Consider the following 19025-nt stretch of genomic DNA (forward strand, 5'->3'; position numbering starts at 1 on the left):
GGTGAACATAGAATAGTATACCTGTCAGATCTGTGGGAAAGGAAATTTAAGATCAAGCAAGAGAGAGAGAGAGTATATTACAAAATATGAAATGAATAATTTTGATTGCATTCAGTTAAAAAGCTTTTGTACAAACAAAACCAATGCAAACAAAGTTAGAAGGGAAGCACAAATTGGGGAAAAGTCTTTATAACAAAAACTTCTGACAGGTTGAATTTCTTGAAATTATAAGTAGCTAAGTAAATTGTACAAAAATCAAGCCATTCCCTAATTGATAAATGGGCAAGGGACATGGATAGGCAATTTTCAGATAAAGAAATCAAATAGATAGTATCAATCATATAGATATTATCAATAAGCACATGAAAAATTGTTCTAAATCTCTTCTAATTAGAGAAATTCAAATCAAAACAACTCTGAGGTACCACCTCACACCTAGCAGACTGGCCAATATGACAGCAAAGGAAAGTAATAAATGTTGGATGGGATATGAAAAAATTGAAACACTAATGCATTGCTGGTGGAGTTGTGAATTGATCCAACTATTCTGAAAAGCAATTTGGAACTATGCCCAAAGGACTTTAAAAGACTGCCTGTCCTTTGATCCAGCCATACCACTGCTGGGTTTGTGCCCCAAAGAGATAATAGGGAAAAATACTGGTACAAAAATATTCATAACCATGCTCTTTGTAGTGGCAAAAAATTGGAAAATGGGGGGCTGTCAGTTGGGGAATGACCGAACAAATTGTGGTATCTAATGGTGATTGAATATTATTGTGCTAAAAGATGAATTGGAGGAATTCCATGTGAACTGGAAAGACCTCCAGTAATTGATGCAGAGTGAAAGCAACAGAACCAGGAGAATTTTGTATACAGAGACTGATATATTGTGGTACAGTCAAATGTAATGAACTTCTGTAACACTAGCAGCAATGTAGTGATCCAGGACTTATGAGAAAGAATGGTATCCACATCCAGAGAAAGTACTGTGGGATCAGAAATGTAGAAGAAAAAGATATGAATGATCACATGGTTTGATGGGGATATGATTGAGGATGTTGACTTTAAATCATCACCCTATTACTAATATGAATAATATGTAAATAGGTTTTGAATAGCGATACATATACAACCCAGTGGAATTGCTTGTTGGCTTTGGGAGAGGGGAGGGAAAGAACATATATCATGTAATTGTGGGAAAATATTCTAAATTAATTAATTAAAAACATTTTTAAAGTAGGCCTCATTTCTTAAAAACAGAGAAATGAGTTGAATGTATAAGAATACAAGTCATTTCTCAGTTGCTAAATGGTCAAAGGATATGAACAGGCAGTTTTCAGATGAAGTAACTAAGTCTCTATAGTAATGCAAAAAATGCTCTAAATCACTATTAATGAGAGATATGCAAATTAAAACAACTGATATCAGAATGGCTGTTACGACTGAAAAGGAAGATAGGACTTTGAGGGAATGTAGGGAAATTAGGACACTATTGCACTGTTGGGGGAGTGGTGAAATGATTTATCCATTCTGGAGAGCAATTTGGACCTAGGCCCAAAGGGCTTTAAAACAGTACATTTTAAACCTTTGACCCAGCAATACCGTTACTAGATTTGTTTCCCAAAGAGATAAAAAACCAAAAATGGAAAGGACCTATATAGCTCTTTTCCTAGAGTCAAAGAATTGGAAAGTGACGGGGGTACCCATCAATTGGGGAATGGGGGCGGGGTAAATAAACAAATAATAAAATAAATTTTTAAAAGTTTATATTGTGCTTTAAGAAATGATGAGCAAGAGGAGCTAAATAAAAACCTAGAAAGACTTTCATGAACTGAAGCAAAGTGAAATAAATAGAACCAGGAGAAGATTGTACATGGTAACAGGAATATTGTACAGTGGGCAGCTGTGAATAACTTAGCTATTCCTAGCAGTAGTAATCCAAAGCAATTCCAAAGGACTCATGATTAGAAAATGCCATTTGCTTCCAGAGAAAAAAACTGTTGGTCTGAATTCAGACAAAAACAAACTTTTCTCTCTTAATTTTTTTGTTGTTGTTCAAGTTACCTTCCACAAAAGGATTAATGTTGAAAAAATGTTTTACGTGATTATACATGTAAAACCTATTATCAGATTGCTTTCTATCACATGGGGGAGGGAGAAATCAAGATTCAAAATTCTTTTCAAAATACAGGAAACATTTTAAATATAATTGGAAAAAATTAAATTAAAAACATTATTTTGATATCTTTTGTTTTTATATCACCAGAATTTCTCTTTATTATTTCTTCTTCCCAGAGTGCCATGCCATATAACAAAGTGTAATTTTTTTCTTAAAGGACAAAGAGGAAAGAATTAACAAAATCAGTTTATACACTGAAAAATTAGTCTATCCTCTCAGGTTCCTGTCATTGCCATCTTCACCCAAGGTCACTGCATCCTGGAGGGAGATGGCCTCACCAGAGCAGATCCACTGTCTTGGAGTTGCTAGGGCTTTTCAATGCTGCCTCTGCTGTGGGTCAGCACATACTCGTCTACCTTGTGGTGGAGCACCTCCTGAAGCTTTTTGATATCCAGACTATGGGAGTCCTGTCTGACTAGAGCTGATTGAAACATACTCTTTGTTATTTCTCTAATGAAAAAGTAGTAATAAAGGTATTATCAAGACTTTATCAGTTAAAAGTTTTCGGTCATACTTTAGTTGTTGAATTTGCAAAAGAGCAACACTATGCTTCCCCCCTCTGTCAGATTTCATATTCAGAGAAAAAGAAAAGGTCTGATGAGAATGTGGAAGAAGGTAAAGAAAAGAGCCAAGTTGTTTAACCATAGAAAATGGATTGCACCAGATTATGGGCTAATGTTTCTTTTAAATTTGTGCCTCAAACAGAATTCTAGCCAACATAACAAGTGCCTTGGCAAGTGTGTCTATGTTCTATGTGTACACATGCTTCATCTTATGAATAAAGTTAATTTACCTACACTGTTTGGACCAGTTACTGCCCGACCTCCCAAGAGTGTATGTCTGTTTCCTCTTTTGATCCTCAAGAGCCTCCTGTGCCAGTAGAATGTGAAGGCTCTTGTGGAGAATAATCACAATATGAAAGTGATAACAATAAAGCCTGAAAGAGGAGGACAAAACTTCCTATATTAGCCAGACTGCAAAGCAACGTTGTGTAAAGAAAAAGGCAAAAGATAAAGGACATGTTGAATACACCTGCATTTATTTCACATAGTAATTTACACCCAAAAATGTTTGTAAAAGAAAAACAAAATAGTGATTTCTCAGCTTCTAGAAATGAAGAATTTGGAAAGATCTTTCCAATTCCCATTTTTAATGACAGAGAGGAGATTCAAAATGACTCAGATGAGATACCAGCAGAATTTGTCTTTCGGGGGAAAAAAACAAACAAAATTGCTAAAGAAGAAATAGCAACACTTTCAATTTTCAAAAATTAAGAGGAATCCAAACTGTAGGATTTATGTAAGCAACTTAGCAAAGCAAGTTGAAGAAAATGATGTTGTTTATTTTCGGAAAATATGTTGACTTTTCATTATAAACAAAATGAATCATGTTTGACATAAGTTTGATGAAAGAAGGTCACACGAAAGGCCAAGCTTTTATTGAATTTCCAGATGAAAAAGCAGCAACTAAAGCTTTAAAAGAAGCTAATGGATATATAATTTTTGGAAACCCATATGGTGGTGCAGTTTGCTTGATCTGCTCGACCAAAACAAGATCCTAAAGATGGGAAAAGGGCAAAAATAGATAATTGCTAAAGTTTCCCTTTGAATTCCATATCTTTCATGTATTCTCAACCTTTGAGAAGAAATTTGACCATCTGGAATCTTTAATTGTATCTAATAACTTTCATAATATTTTGGATTGCATTGAAATCTTATAAGAACATATGTAGTAAATATGATTTAGTTAACTTTCTACTACCTATAATAAATTATTGTTGTTTTTTAAAAGTCTGAAAAGATATATAATGACTCGCACCTGTGGACTTCTCACTTATGCAAAGGAGTCAGAAGAATCTTCTAATCTCCCTTCTTTTGGGCCACATTTATTCTTTGTAAATTGACAGCATTCTCTTTTAATTATTTTGTGTTGGCTTTTCTTTCCAATCATACTATATAGTTATTGTGTATATTGTTTTATTGACTCTACTTATTTCTACTTTGCATTAGATCAAGAAATGTTATTTCTTTATTCATCATATTCATGATTCTTATAGCAGAGTAATATTCTTTTGCACTTATGTTCCACAGTTTGTAAGTTCATTCACTATTTGATGGATATCTACTTCGTTTCCAGTTATTTCCTCCCGCCAGAAATGCTATTATATATATTTTGATAGAAATGAAGATTTTATTCTTCTAGGAGGTGGATTTACCTAGTAGTAGAATCCTTTTGGTCAAAATGTATGGAAATTTTAGTCACTTTATTTTTAATGAATTGTAATCTTATTGTAGGCAGCTAGTTGAAGCAGTGGATAGAGCACTGAGCTTAGAATCAGAAAGACTCATCTCACTAAATTCAGATTTAGCCTGACATTTATTAACTTTGTGACCTTGGGCAAGTCACTTGTTTCCTTCAGTTCTTTATCTGTAAAATTAAATGGTAAATCATTTCTTTATAAGAAGACTCCAAATGAAGTTTCAAAGCATGAGGCATGACTGAAATAACTCAACAACAATAACTTTATATTAAAGAATTGGACCTATGATTTCATTGATATAGGGAATTCCTAGGTGAGGAAACTATCTCTACCAGTGCAAGTTGGCTTCCTCTTTGAATTGTAAAATCTTTTAAAGTTCCTACAGCACTGAGTGGTTAAATGATTTGCTTAATCACATAGCCAGTGTGTCACTCAGGACTTGAACCTAGGTGTTCTGAATCAAGGTCAGAAAAAAGCCCATCAAAATAGATTAAAAATCTACAGACTTGATTAATTAAGGACTCATTCATGATATTTAATTAAAGCCTTACACTTGAGGGCAACGGCTTCGACAGGCTGGCTAAACCTTGTGAGGGTAGCCATCGGGTCGACGTCGACCCCTGGTGAACTAGGGCTTTGCTCACCCAGCATGTGAAGACTGCTTCGGCGGAACAGGCAGAAGAAACCAACAAGAAGGTTCAACGGCTGAGAGGGCAACGCAGCAAAACACTGGAGTGCTCGGGGCGTGTTGGAGCACAAAAGACAACACAGCCATCCAATGCAGCTGAGGAAGTCTCCAGGTGTAATGATTTTTCATGCCATTGGACCCAGGCTTCCAACGCTGAGAGAGTGGGACTGTCTCTGTGCATCGACTTTTCCACTTAAATCTTCATGTACAAGTGTCTTTGTGCACAAAAACACACAAAGACAATTGTCATCCTCGGTTACTGAGAGACTACTACTCTCTCAGTTACACTTGAGGAGTTTTAAATCTGAACTATATCATGTTTTATGGTGGCACCGTGTGTGTGTGTGTGTGTGTGTGTGTGTGTGTGTAATTGCATTGCAACTGTCGCATATAATAAATAATTAGAAAAAAGAAAGAAGGGACAAATGATTTTGAGATTTTTTTTGGAATAAGTGGATAAGTGATTGGAAGGAGATAGTTGATGCCAAATGAGAGATATAATAGTCAAGAAAGTATAACCAATTTCTAAGCATATTGTAATAGGAAATGAAAATATTAAGAGCCCACTATTTCCATAGTTCAAGGCTTTCACCAAGGATACCCATGTGGTCAAATGACATGGGATTAGTTACAATTCTGGCCTCTGCTCTCCTCAGTGTATTCTATCTGACTTGGTCAAACCACACTTGGGATTGTGTGTTCATCTTTAAGTGCCACATTTTATGAAGATATTGATAATGCTAGAGAATATAAGTTTCTTGAAAGCATGGTCTATTTTGCCTTTCTTTTACCAGATCTAGTACCTTGTACGTAGCAGTTGTTCTATAAATGCTTGATGACTGATTGGTGTGTCTAGTGGGAGGTCAAGAAGGATTGTGAGGGGCTTTGAATTCATTTCATATAAGAGCAGCTTGAAGGAATTGGGAGATGTTTATTTTGGAAAAGAGCTTTCAAACAAACATGACTGCTTTTTAGGTATTTGAAGGGCTGTTATGTGAAAGAGGGACTAGACTCATTCTGCTTGTCCCTAGAGAACAGAATTAGGAACAGTGGTAAAGAAGTTTCCTATTATTTCCAGTTAGAACCATCCAAAACTAGAATAAGCTGCCTCAAGAGGTATATATTAGATTTCCCCACATTAGTGATATTCTTGCAAACATTAAACCATTTTTTAAGGGGATTTGTGTTTATTTAAAAGTTAGGTAATATGGCTTTATATTTCTTCCAATTTTGAGATCTTGTGAGTTAACATTTTGAAGTGAATTTCATAGAATTTGGTATTCTGAGGTTCAGGTAAACAAATTATAAGTTATCAAAATCAATTGAAATTGATCTTCAGTATTTTGATACAGTATGTTGGTTTCTCATGGTCCTTTTTGAAAAGATTCCAACTAAGACAGTTGTATGGACTCTTTAAAGTGAATGTTGGTAGAGAAACCATACATTGAATTAATTTGAACATTAGACCTTGCTCCCATATTCATTATTATAGAGGACAAATCCTAATAAATAAATTTTATATTGTAAATTTTTTTCTACATAATACATATGTTAACATGAGTCAGTTATTACTGTTGCCAGTTCAAATTTGCATATAGTTAATGATAACTTAAGAGTTAATAGAAATGTTTACAATTTAAATTTAGTCACCAAACTTGTATATTTTGGACTTCTTTAAGATACTGTATATTTTGGAGCACAGGTCAATAGCCTATGATACTTCTGCTATAAAGATGGCATCTATGAATAGATTTTTATTAGTGGACTCATCTCCTACCAATATAGTGCCTTTTTTTACTATTAATTTTTTTCTATTCTTGAACAAATAACACTTGTCATGTGGAAGACGTAGGGCTGGATATTTCAGGATGTATGGAGATAGCTTCTCCAATTTGGCGTAGAGAAGAGAAATAGTATATAGGGTATAAGTATTAGCAAGTAGAGCACTTGCTGCATCATTGTGTTTTTGAGGGGAAGTAATGTATCATCAATTTGAAAAGACAGTCCGAGAGATATACAGTCAAGTGAGCAAAACTAGGAGAACAATTTCTACAATGACTGCAATGTTGTGAAGAAAAATATTTCAGAGACTTAAGAACTCAGACCAATGCAGTGAACAACCATGACTTGAAAAACCTGATGATAAAATATTTCTCATCTCTTGACAGAAATGTTATGGACTCGACGTAGTGAATGAGTCATATATCTTTGGAAATGGCCAATATCTATATTTGTTATGTTTGACTATGCAATTAGTTACAAGAGAGGTTTAAACATTTTTGGGGTAGAGTCAACTGGGCAAATGCAGATGATGATAATGATAGAGCATTAATGAAGCATTAAAAATATGCAAGCATGAGTTCAGAAGAAAATAAAAATAAAAGTGACAACTTTGGAATCAATAAGATGAATGTGTTACATACATTATTATTATTGTTGTTGTTGTTATTACCCTTACCTTCTACTTTAGACTCAATACTGCATATTGATTCTAAGGCAGAAGAGTGGTAAGGGCTAGGCAGTGGGGGTCAAGTGACTTGCCCGGGGTCACACAGCTAGGACCTCCTGTCTCTAGGCCTGGCTCTCAATCTTCTGAGCTACCCAGCTGCCCCTTTTATTATTATTTTTTAAAACCTTCTGTCTTAGAGCTGATACTAAAGTATTTTATCAATTCTAAGATAGAAAAGCAATAAGGACTTAGACATTAGGGTTAAGTGGCTTGCCCAGGGTCACATATCTAGGGAGAATCTGAGGCCAGATTTGAATGTAGGTCCTCCCAACTCCAGGCCTGATGCTTTTTCCATTATGCTACATAGCTGCCCCCTACTGTATTCTTTTAAAAACTCCATTTAATAGAGATGCATGGTTTCATGTACAATCTACCATTTCTCTTTTTCTTTGTATAAGGAAATGCTTATAATTGCTAGTGTTCAGTCTATAAGAAAACAAAAAAATATATATTTAAAAAGATAACCCTTGACCAGTTCGTGCAGAACTTTGGAAGCTAAAGTTGGAAGTCACTGAAATTCCTTGCATAGGGACCAACCTGTAAACATAATCATGTTGTACACGGAACTAATGACCAAATATTGAGACTATTAGAAAAGAGAAGAAAGTAGAATCTGTCTCATTTTCTATCAAGAGCCTTTCCAAACCCCTCTTAATTCTAATGCCATCCCTCTTTTAATTTTCTGCTTATCCTGTTGTATACCTTGTTTATGTTTATTTACTTGTTTTCTCCTTGTAAGACTATGAGCTCCTTGAGGACAGGGATTGGCTTTTAACTACTTTTATTTCTCCAGGGCCTACCACAGTGCCTGGCACATAGTAGGAGCTTATAAAAGCTTATCAACTTACATACAGATCCATGAGTTTGATTTTAGTTCCCTGCAAATTTTTGCCATGAATTCTGCCTGCTGCCTGCCACACTCCCAAGTTGTTGCCTCTTGAACGTATCTAGATGAGCTATTATGACAAAATAGGAGATTGTTTTAGTAGTATTTTGGCAATATCAGCCGTTGCCTAGATCTGCTATGGCTATGGCTCATCTCCTACCTCATCCTTCTTCTGCTGTTTTCTCACCTTTAATTTTACAGCTCTCCTATTATGTATTGTCTTCCTTCCATTAGAATGTAAGCTCTTTTGGGGGAGGGACTCTCTCTTTGCTAATATTTATATCCCTAGCACTTTAATACTGTGCCTGGCACATAGTAAGCACTTAACAAATCTTACTCACTGATTTTTTTTTTAAATAAGTAGATAAGATTACTCCCTTTTAAAGGATTCTTCACTCTATAAAGAAATGCACTATAAGATTTTACTTACCTATTTATCTATTTGTTCATTCAACTATTTAAAGTTGAAAATTTTGCTTCTCTTAATATTGTTTGTTTCTATATCACATTCTTTTCTCGATAATATTTACATGCCTGAATCATCATCATCTCCATTCAAAAGAGTCATCCCTTGCAAAAAGCTTTAAAAAAACAGAAGGAAAAGCACCTGAGCAAAACTAATAAGTACATTTTCCGTGTCTGATGATATACATTTCACATCTGTTGTCTCCTACCTTTGTATAAAAGAAAGGAAGACAACATTTTACCCATTTTTCTTTGGGTCAGATGACTTGATCAACACTATAATTATACAGTCTTTGTTGTTGTTGTTGTTGTTTACATTGCCATAGTCATTGTGTAGTTTTCTTGGGTCTGCTTACTTCAGTCTTCATCAGTTCATATAAGTATACTATAAGATTCTTTTAAGTAGCAAGATGTAGTTGATTTGTTATTGAATGTGGTTCTTTAAATGGTTTTTGAAATGACTTCTTTAAAAAAAAACAACAAAGTTGTTTATCTTTTTCAGGACTAATTTTGTTATATAAAGTGAAAATATATTTATATACTCATTTCAATTCCCCACATTTATTTGACCATTAGACCTTTCTCAAAATTAAGGGAGATTAGGGAATTATTATACCTAGTAAAAGAAATGGAAAGCTAAACATTACTAAACTATTTATGCCTATTGGTTTAATACTAGTAGTAGTAGGCCTTTACTCCAAGAGATCAAAGAAAAAGGAAAAAGTCCCATAAGTAGAAAAGTATTTACAGCATCTCTTCTTTTAAAGTAGCAAAGAATTAGAAACAAAGGGAGTGCCTATTAGCTGGGAAATGGTCTAACGATTTAATTTAGGGCTTGTAAATGTAATGGAATACTATTGTGTTGTAAGAAATGAAGAAAAAGATATAATTTCATAGAAACCTGGGGTCATGTGATTACAAACAGAACAATTTATAGTATATCAACATTGTAAAAATGAATTATCTTGAAAGACTTAAGAATGCTTATCATTGTGGTGATTTAACCAAGTTTCCAGAATACTAATGGTGAAGTGCTACCCACCTCAGAAAGAGGTGATATATATTAATTTGCAGAATGAGACATGCAGTATTCTGCCAAGTTCTGTCCAACCTATTTGGCATCCCTCAGATATTCTCCTCTTCTCTCCTCTGAAACTGCTACCATCCTGATGCAGGCCCTCTTCTTCTCCTACCTATTTTATTGCAATAACCTAAGTTGATCTTTCTGCTATGTCTCTTCCACTTCAGTCCATCTTCCCTTCAGCTAAGTGGTGATCTTCCTAAAGTGCCAGTCTGACCTGAAGAATAGGTTCTCTATTCAGTAAACCACAGTGACTTCCTGCTACCTCTATTGTTGAAAGTCATTTGCTATCTCTTCTCCACCCCCTCCCTTTCAGTAGTCTTACTTCTTAATGGCCCCTCTACATTCTTTCTCTCCTCTCTTCCCCTCTCTTGTTGTTCCTAACATAAGACACTGTTATGCAACTCCTTACTGTGAGTACCTTGAAAGCAAGGACTGTTTTTTGCCCTTTTTTTGGGTGGGGGGTGTAGCTCCAGTGCTTTTAGCACACCTGATATCATAGTAGATGTTTAATAAATGTGTATTGACTCACTACGTGGATATGACTAACATGGTAATTTTTTTTCCTGCTTGACTGTGCTTATTTGTTAGATTTTATTTTATCTTTTATTATTTTTATTTTTCCAGTGGAGAAGAGAAAGTAGAAAGGGAGATGGGAGAGTAAATACTAGATAATTTAATTAATAATTAAAAAAACAAAATAAAAACAAAAGGGGAGTAGTAGTTTGGATACAGTCAAACAAAGGCATGAAAATGGATGATGTAAGGTGTGAATAATATAGTGGAGTTTATATCAAACAAGTACTTTATGTAGATATAGTATATGAATAATTGTGATAATAATAGTATTTCTATGGGGTTTTAATATTTTGCAAAGTACCTTACATACATTATGCCATTTAATCCTTATAACAATTCCATTATATAGATAATCTGTTTTTATAGATGAGGAATCTAATGATAAAAAGATTTAAGTGACTTCCCCATACGCATACTGATAATGAATGTCAAAGAATAGAACAGTTGTGGTTTTTTTTGTTCGTTTTTTGTTTTGCTTTTTGTTTTCAAATCTTTTGCCCATATTTTGCTTCTTCTCTGAATTGAAATAGTGGAAGATGTGTAAATTAGACATTAAGTTGCAAAAAAGGGATGGTGCTATAGTTGAATGAGTGTTGAGCCCGAAATCGGGAAGACCCGAGTTCAAGTCCAACCTCAGCTATCTGTGTGATAGTAGGCAAATCACTTAACATCTGGTTTATCTCAGTTTTCTCAACTGAAAAGTGAGGATAACAACAGTGCTCATCTTGCAGAGTTGTTGTGAGGACCAAATGAGCTATTTCTAAATCTAAAGTATTTAGCATAGTGCCTGGCATGGAGTAGGTGCATTGTAAGTGCTTATTTCCCTTCTCCTTCCTGGTTGGTGTGTGGGAGATGGATAAAGAAGGGCTTTGTGATGGGTCTGTTACAAATAGAAGAGAAGATAGTTGGGGATAATTATAGGAGGTAGAAACATGAGGAGATATTACTGCAAGATAGGTATGAAAGAAGTCTCTGCAGGTTGAGGAAAGAGATAGGTGGATGGGATTGAGTTTATAACATGAAGTCAGGGGGAGGTGGTGTACAGAATTATCTCATATCTGGGATGGGATAACAGGATGAGGAATGTCAGTGCTATAATTCACTCAGAGCATCTGGACTTCAAAAATTTCAGGCCATCTTTGTTAGAATAACAGTTTTCTCTTAGAACCTCACTTCAAATTGTCAGGTTCTGTGGAACACAGTTTGGGAAATGCTAGTGCATGCTATCAGTGTAAATAACACACATTGAAAAGCTCAAGTAATAGAAGACATACTTCCTGAACTCAAGTTCTGTAATTGGGGGCAGTGCCTTGTAAATGAATTTTTATGAATTCTTTTCAACTTAAATAAAAGTAGTAGTTATATCTGGTTTTTCCTTCCCCCAGACCATTGTTCCCCCGGTAATACTGTTTACCTCCAACATTTAAATTCACATTCTCTGTTTCTTGTTAAAATGATTTATACCAGAGATAGTTTTTCTATACTCAAGCTGGGATTTTTGTAACTAACAATAAAGGAAAGCAAGCTGGAAGCAAACTTAAGTCTGCTTAACCAAAAACAATTGAACTTAAAGTAGGAAAAATAAATGATCTATTCCTTGAAACACTACTAATAATGCTGGATGTCTGAACCTGTGATTATGTGATTGGGCATTTTATACTGGAGATACATTTTGTTTATGAGTTGATTTAGAAGATATCTTAGCTCCTTTCCAACTCTGTTTTTCTAATTCTTTGTGGGGAACTCCCTTTCTGAAAATGCTCTCCACTCTGTGGTTTACAACTTATCTATAACTTGTAGTCTTAGAAAATAACCTGGTGGTAGAAAGAGTTTTAAGTGATTTGCTCATGGTTATATAGACAGTATATATCAGACTTAAATGGAGATCTTTTTACCCTAAGGCCAGTTTTTTATATAAATATTTTGTAGGCTCCTTCTATTACTTTTTGTGTAGGTGTGATTAATAATAGCTGCCATATATATAGTGGTTTACATATGTTACCTCATTTCTATATAACAGGAATTTATATCTTCTTTCATGTTCTTTGTGACTCGAAATGAAACATTGGTATTACTTCCCAGTGACAACCAATGAGACCTTTCCGTGGAATAGAAATGTGTATTTAAACAAAACACATTGCTCACATAGTTTGTGCATTTTCCATTGTTTGTTCTTAGTTTTTAATGCTTCACATTGTGTAGCTTTATAATTTGCATGTCAATTGATTCTTTCTCTTTTTAATCCTTCTAGCCTTTAATCTGGACAATGAACAGCCAGATTATGATATGGATTCTGAAGATGAGACATTATTAAATAGACTCAACAGGAAGATGGAAATTAAGCCTCTGCAGTTTGAAATTATGATTGACAGGCTTGAAAAAGCCAGTTCTAATCAGGTATAGTACTCCATAAAAATACAATTTTATCTTGTTTTATTGTTAATCTAATGGACAATTAGTAGTTTTCATTTCATTGGATATTTTAAAAATGCATATACTTTTCCTTGAATTTCTTTTATTTGAGTCTATAGTTTCCATTTATATGTACTTTGAGTTCAACATCAGCTATTCATTCAGAAACAATCCTACCCTTTAAATGTATTTGAGATAGATATTTGTAGATACATGCTCTGTTAGTGTTGGTGTATATCAGAAGGTAAGAGACATTGTCACCACAATTAATCTACACAGTCTTAATAGAAGCTAATAATTTCTGCCATACTCGGCCCAACCCCCCATCTCTCCAACCAGAATTTCCATTGTTCGCCTCTTGAATAATACTAGATGAACCACTGGAACAAGAAATACTCCTTTTGAGTTATTGGCTTCTCAGTGATGAATTGATGGTGGGGAAGAAAGCTTTCAGAATTATTGATTGCTCAATACAAATGATTCTTTTCAAGCCCCCATATTGGTATCTTTGGAATATTTGAAAGATAGTTCTTCTTTCTAATATTGCTGGACACATTTACCTTACTTTTCAAGAAAACTTTGTATTTGTCCATCTAGAAATATATTTTTTAAATCAATGAAAAAAGTTATTCCCTTTATTCTTAACTTTGCAGAGAAATTCCACTATGTCCTTTCTTTTTAGACATTTATACTAATAATAGCTAGAATTTTTATAATGCTTTAAATTTTGTAAAATATTTTTAATATACTCTCTCATTTAACCCTCACATCAACCTAGAAAGGTTATGCCATTATTGACCCCATTTTATACATGGTAAAACCTAGCTTGAATAGTCTAGATTATTTGCTAGCATCATAGTTTTTAATTGTATGAGAGAGGATTGATGTTCAAGTCTTCCTAACTCAAAGTCCAACAGTATACACTATGCCACTTGGCTAACTTCTATACTATTTTAAATGTAATTTTATTTTCTTGATACCTTTAATTTTTATTTCACATTAATTTTTTATGTATCTCTGCTGATGAGCTTTCTCTTTTAATAAATCTTTTAAAGATAGCAAAAAAAAAAAAAAGCAATTCAGCAAAAACAGCCAGTGTATTAGTCATTTCTGACAGTATCAGTAATATTCCATACCCTCAACCCTACCCCCCAAGTTCCCCTTCCAATCTGCTCTGCAAAGAAAGAAAGAGCAATGCATTTTTATTAGCTCTAACTTTGGGCTAAAAGGAAAGTAGGCAGTCTGAGTCAGATTAACTATAGGTAAATTAGCTAAAATTTGTTCTTAAAATATATCATAGGAACTAGGTTTATTGATTGTCACTCCTGGGAAGTCTGGCAGCCGAGTGTCAGGTTAGAAGGATCTAAATTTTGCCAAATACTAGAATCTGAAGAGAACTGCCTTCTCATAACATGAAACCTGAAAAGTATAATGAGATATCAAAGAGAAAATCAGAATAAAAACAGATTAGTCAAAATATTGAAGATGTTAAATGAGAGGTGTTAGGATCAGTTACTGCTGAAAAGTTGTCCAGTGGCAAGATAGTTTTGTTCTGACTCGTTTATTTTTTTTCTCCAACATAATTGTTTTCTTTCTTTTTCTTTTTTAAACCCTTACCCTTCTGTCTTAGAATCAAGACTAAATCTCAGTTCCAAGGCAGAAGAGTGGTAAGAGGTAGACAATTGGGAGTAAGTGACTTACTCAGGGTTATACAGCTAGGAAATATCTGAGGCCAGATTTGAACCCAGGCGTAACTCTCTATCCACTGAGCCACCTAGCTTCTTCACATCCCGTTTTCTTAAAGGAGCCATAATTGATTTCTGTAGGGAACAGTTGAGGAAAGAAGCAATCTTATGTGCCAGGCACTATTCAAAATACTTTATAAATATTATCCTATTTGATCCCTATGGACCTGAAGCTGAAGAATCTGTTACTTAGAGCTCTTATTATAATTTTAGTTCTAAGTGTCTTCATATTTGGAAAGAAACCACAATATATATCATTAAGTTTTTAGTTAAAGAAAAGTATTTTAATCAGTTTAGTGAGACAATAAACGTTTATTAAATATCTTGCTATATACCAGAACCTGTGCTAAGCACTGAGAATTAAAAAAAAAATCAACAGGCAATCACTGTTCCTAAGGTAATTACAATCTAATATGCGAGACAACATGGAAGAAATACCTTTGTACAAACAAGCCAAATAAAGTACAAATTGGATATAATCAATAGAGGGAAAGCATTGGAATTAAGTGGTACTGGGAAAGGCTACTTGTAATAGAAAATTTAACTCAGCCTTCAGGGAATCCAGAAGGCAGAGATTAGACATCCTGTTATGGGAGACAGCCAATCTGGAAAATGCCTGGAGTTGGAAGATAGAGTGACTTGTGAAAGGAACAGCAAGGAGGACAGTGTCACTGGATCACAAAGTAGGTGGTAGCTGGAAATCATGAACTCTGAATGCCAGAGCGTTTTTCATTTTATCCTGAAGGTAGTAGCAGGGAGCCATTGGAATTTTATTGAAATAGAAGATGATTTGGTCATCCCTGTGCTTTAGGAAAATCCCTTTGACAGCTAAGTTGGAAGGTGGACTGAAGTGAAAAAAGACATGAGAACAGCAGATCAACCAGCAGGATACTTTGAGTTATCTAGTTGTGAAATGATGAGGGTCCACAACAAGGTAATGGTGTCACTAGTGCCATAGTAGAGAAGGAAGGTATATTTGAATGATGTTATGAAGGTGAAATTGACAGACCAAGGTCTGACTGCATGAATGTGATGAGAATGAGAAGTCAAGACTGACAGCTAGATTATGATGCCTAGTCGACTAGAAGAATGAATGTATCCTCATCAGTAATTGGGAATTTGGAAAGAGAAAGATGGGTTTGAGGGAGGGTAATAAGTTCACTTTTGGACATGTTGAGTTTGAAATGTCTATGTAATAGGCAGTTGAAGATGAGAGACTAGCAGAGAAGTAGGGTTCTGATCATTTCTACATAGGCTATAGATACTAAAGAATTATCAATGTAGGGTATTGTATCATGTGTCCATATGTTAACTTTGCTAAAGCTAATAATAATTCATTATTAATATAGTTTATGGTTTTTTCTCTTTACAACAGCCTTCTAATATATGTAGTGAAATATTAACTTATATATTTAGAAAGATTAAGTCACTTTTCCAAAATTAGATAATTAATTCCTGAGCCAAAATCTAGTGTTCTTGTCTCTGTATTATACTTTCAGACACTCTTATATGTTTTACCATCAGTCTGTTATTTTAGTTCATCAGATGAATAGATTTTTATTAACTCATTAATACTTTTACACAGTTCTAATTACTATAAATCTGTTTATTCACTATTGATTTCCAAAATTCCTTACTTATTTAAGAATTTTCCCTTAAGTATAAATTTGATAACTCACACTTTTCACTCTAGTCAAATCTTCTCAACTTTTGTCAAGTCCTAACCTTCTGAATGAATATTCCCCAACTTTAAAATATATTTTGTTTTTGGAGGAACTGCCTTGTCTTTTTAGATATGTAGTTTTATTTTGAGGAAGTTTTATGCCATTCTGTTTTGGGATTTTTATGATCTCAGCCTGGAGAATTCTTTGGAGATTTTTTAGCTTAAGCTCCACATTTTTTATAAGAAGAGAGGTTAAATTACTTGCCTCTGATCAAATGTCACTCCTTTTCTCAGAAACTTTTAGTTGATCTCCATTGTTTGCTGACTAAACCCAAATGCTATCCTTTGATATTCAAAGCTCTTCACAAAGCTATTTTGTCTCCTATAACTCACCTAACTGGAATACTTGTTCTTCTCCAATAAATTACCTTTCCTCTCCCGCCTCCCATGGACTTCTGCCCATCATCAACTCGAGCTAAGATACCATCTAATAAACTTTAGTAGGCTAGCTGATCTTTCATTTCCATTTGTAGTTGAAAATTTGTGATCCTGGTAGACTTCATTATCCAACACAAGTATTTCTCTCATGAAAATTCTTTTTGGACTTCTTGCTTAGTGTTATATTTTATTCTTTCTTTTTAACTTCTTTTTATGGGCTGTCTTCCCCCATTTGGATGTAAACTCCTGGAGGTCAGAGATTCTTTTTTTTTCTTTTCTTCTAGTTATGTCCCCAATTTTTAGCCTAATACTTGGCACATAGTGAACACTTAAATGCTTGTTGACTGGTTGAGTTTAATTCTTTCATTGTTGTTTTATATTATTTGTTCATGCCTTATCTTCTTTGGTACATTTTAACCTTCCTTAGAAAATGGAGTATCTCTTTTTTAAATCTCTGCATTCCTCCCAGCCTCTCATGGTAGCTTGCATATAGCAGAATTTCAGTAAATACATAATAAATGTAATTAGCATTAATTATAATTAGTACTCATGCTTTTCCTAAAAATGTATTTAACAGTTGAAAAGCTATTAAAGTATTTGCTATGTGTAAATCGCCATAGCAGACATTAAAGGAACACATTGTCAGTTGCAGCAAAAGTACTATTGCTTCTCAGGTTTCCTCTTGCTTTAAAATACTTTGCCTTTTTATTACTTTATTCTCTTATATCTATTATTTCCAAATTTAATTTGCTCATGTATCCATAATGTATAAGGAATGTAATTTTCTGTTAGGGACAAGAATTTGTGTCTTTTTGAAATCCATTTTATCAAATGATTTCATCTCCCTGAGTGATTAGCCTAGTGCATAGTTGTTTTTTTTTTTAAGTCTCTATAAACATGGTATTTTTAGCATTATCTGATTTCATGATGACTTGGATTATATAGCCAGCTAAGCCATGGAATGAAATTTTTTTGCATATGAGAGTTCCTGATTTCATTCCCATTGCCTTTTCTTCACTTCCTACCTTACCCTATCCACCAGTAATAAGCTGGTGATTATTTTTTTTTAAATATCTTATTTGATCATTTCCAAGCATTATTCATTAAAGACATAGATCATTTTCTTTTCCTCCGCCACCCCACCCCCCCACCCCCCCAATTGCCGACGCGTAAATCCACTGGGCATTACATGTTTTCTTGATTTGAACCCATTGCTATGTGGATAATATTTGAATTAGAGTGTTCATTTAGAGTCTCTCCTGTCATGTCCCCTCAACCGCTGTATTCAGGCAGTTGCTTTTCCTCGGTGTTTCTACTCCCACAGTTTATCCTCTGCTTATGAATGGTGTGTTTTTTTTCTCCTAGATCCCTGCAAATTGTTCAGGGACATTACACCGCCACAAATGGAGAAGTCCATTACGTTCCATTATACCACAGTGTATTAGTCTCTGTGTACAATGTTCTCTTGGTTCTGCTCCTCTCGCTCTGCATCACTTCCTGGAGGTTCCAGTCTCCATGGAACTCCTCCACTTTATTATTCCTTTTAGCACAATAGTATTCCATCACCAACATATACCACAATTTGCTCAGCCATTCCCCAATTGATGGGCATCCCCTCGTTTTCCAGTTTTTGGCCACCACAAAGAGCGCAGCTATGAATATTTTTGTACAAGTCTTTTTGTCCATTATCTCTTTGGGGTACAGACCCAGAAGTGCTATGGCTGGATCAAAGGGTAGATATTCTTTTGTCGCCCTTTGGGCGTAGTTCCAAATTGCCCTCCAGAATGGTTGGATCAGTTCACAACTCCACCAGCAATGAATTAATGTCCCTACTTTGCCACATCCCCTCCAGCATTCATTACTTTCCTTTGCTGTTATGTTAGCCAATCTGCTAGGTGTGAGGTGATACCTCAGAGTTGTTTTTATTTGCATCTCTCTGATTATAAGAGATTTAGAACACTTCTTCATGTGCTTGTTAATAGTTTTGATTTCTTTATCTGAGAACTGCCTATCCATGTCCCTTGCCCATTTATCAATTGGAGAATGGCTTGATTTTTTGTACAGTTGATTTAGCTCTTTATAAATTTGAGTAATTAAACCTTTGTCAGAGGTTTCTATGA

General features: G+C 34.6%; 1 protein-coding gene across 5 annotated transcripts in view; it reads left to right on the forward strand.

The window, feature by feature from the left end:
- The window catches only part of EPC2 (enhancer of polycomb homolog 2), a 192453-nt gene that overhangs the window by 99973 nt on the left and 73455 nt on the right, over positions 1 to 19025 (forward strand). For all 5 annotated transcript variants that reach the window (XM_001364961.5, XM_007494139.3, XM_056793822.1 and 2 more), the window contains one exon: positions 12899 to 13044. In XM_001364961.5, coding sequence (XP_001364998.1) covers positions 12899 to 13044 — 146 coding nt within the window. The remainder of the gene's footprint in view (positions 1 to 12898; positions 13045 to 19025) is intronic.

This window comes from Monodelphis domestica, chromosome 4, assembly GCF_027887165.1.
Source record: "Monodelphis domestica isolate mMonDom1 chromosome 4, mMonDom1.pri, whole genome shotgun sequence".
Classification (NCBI taxonomy): Eukaryota; Metazoa; Chordata; class Mammalia; order Didelphimorphia; family Didelphidae; genus Monodelphis; species Monodelphis domestica.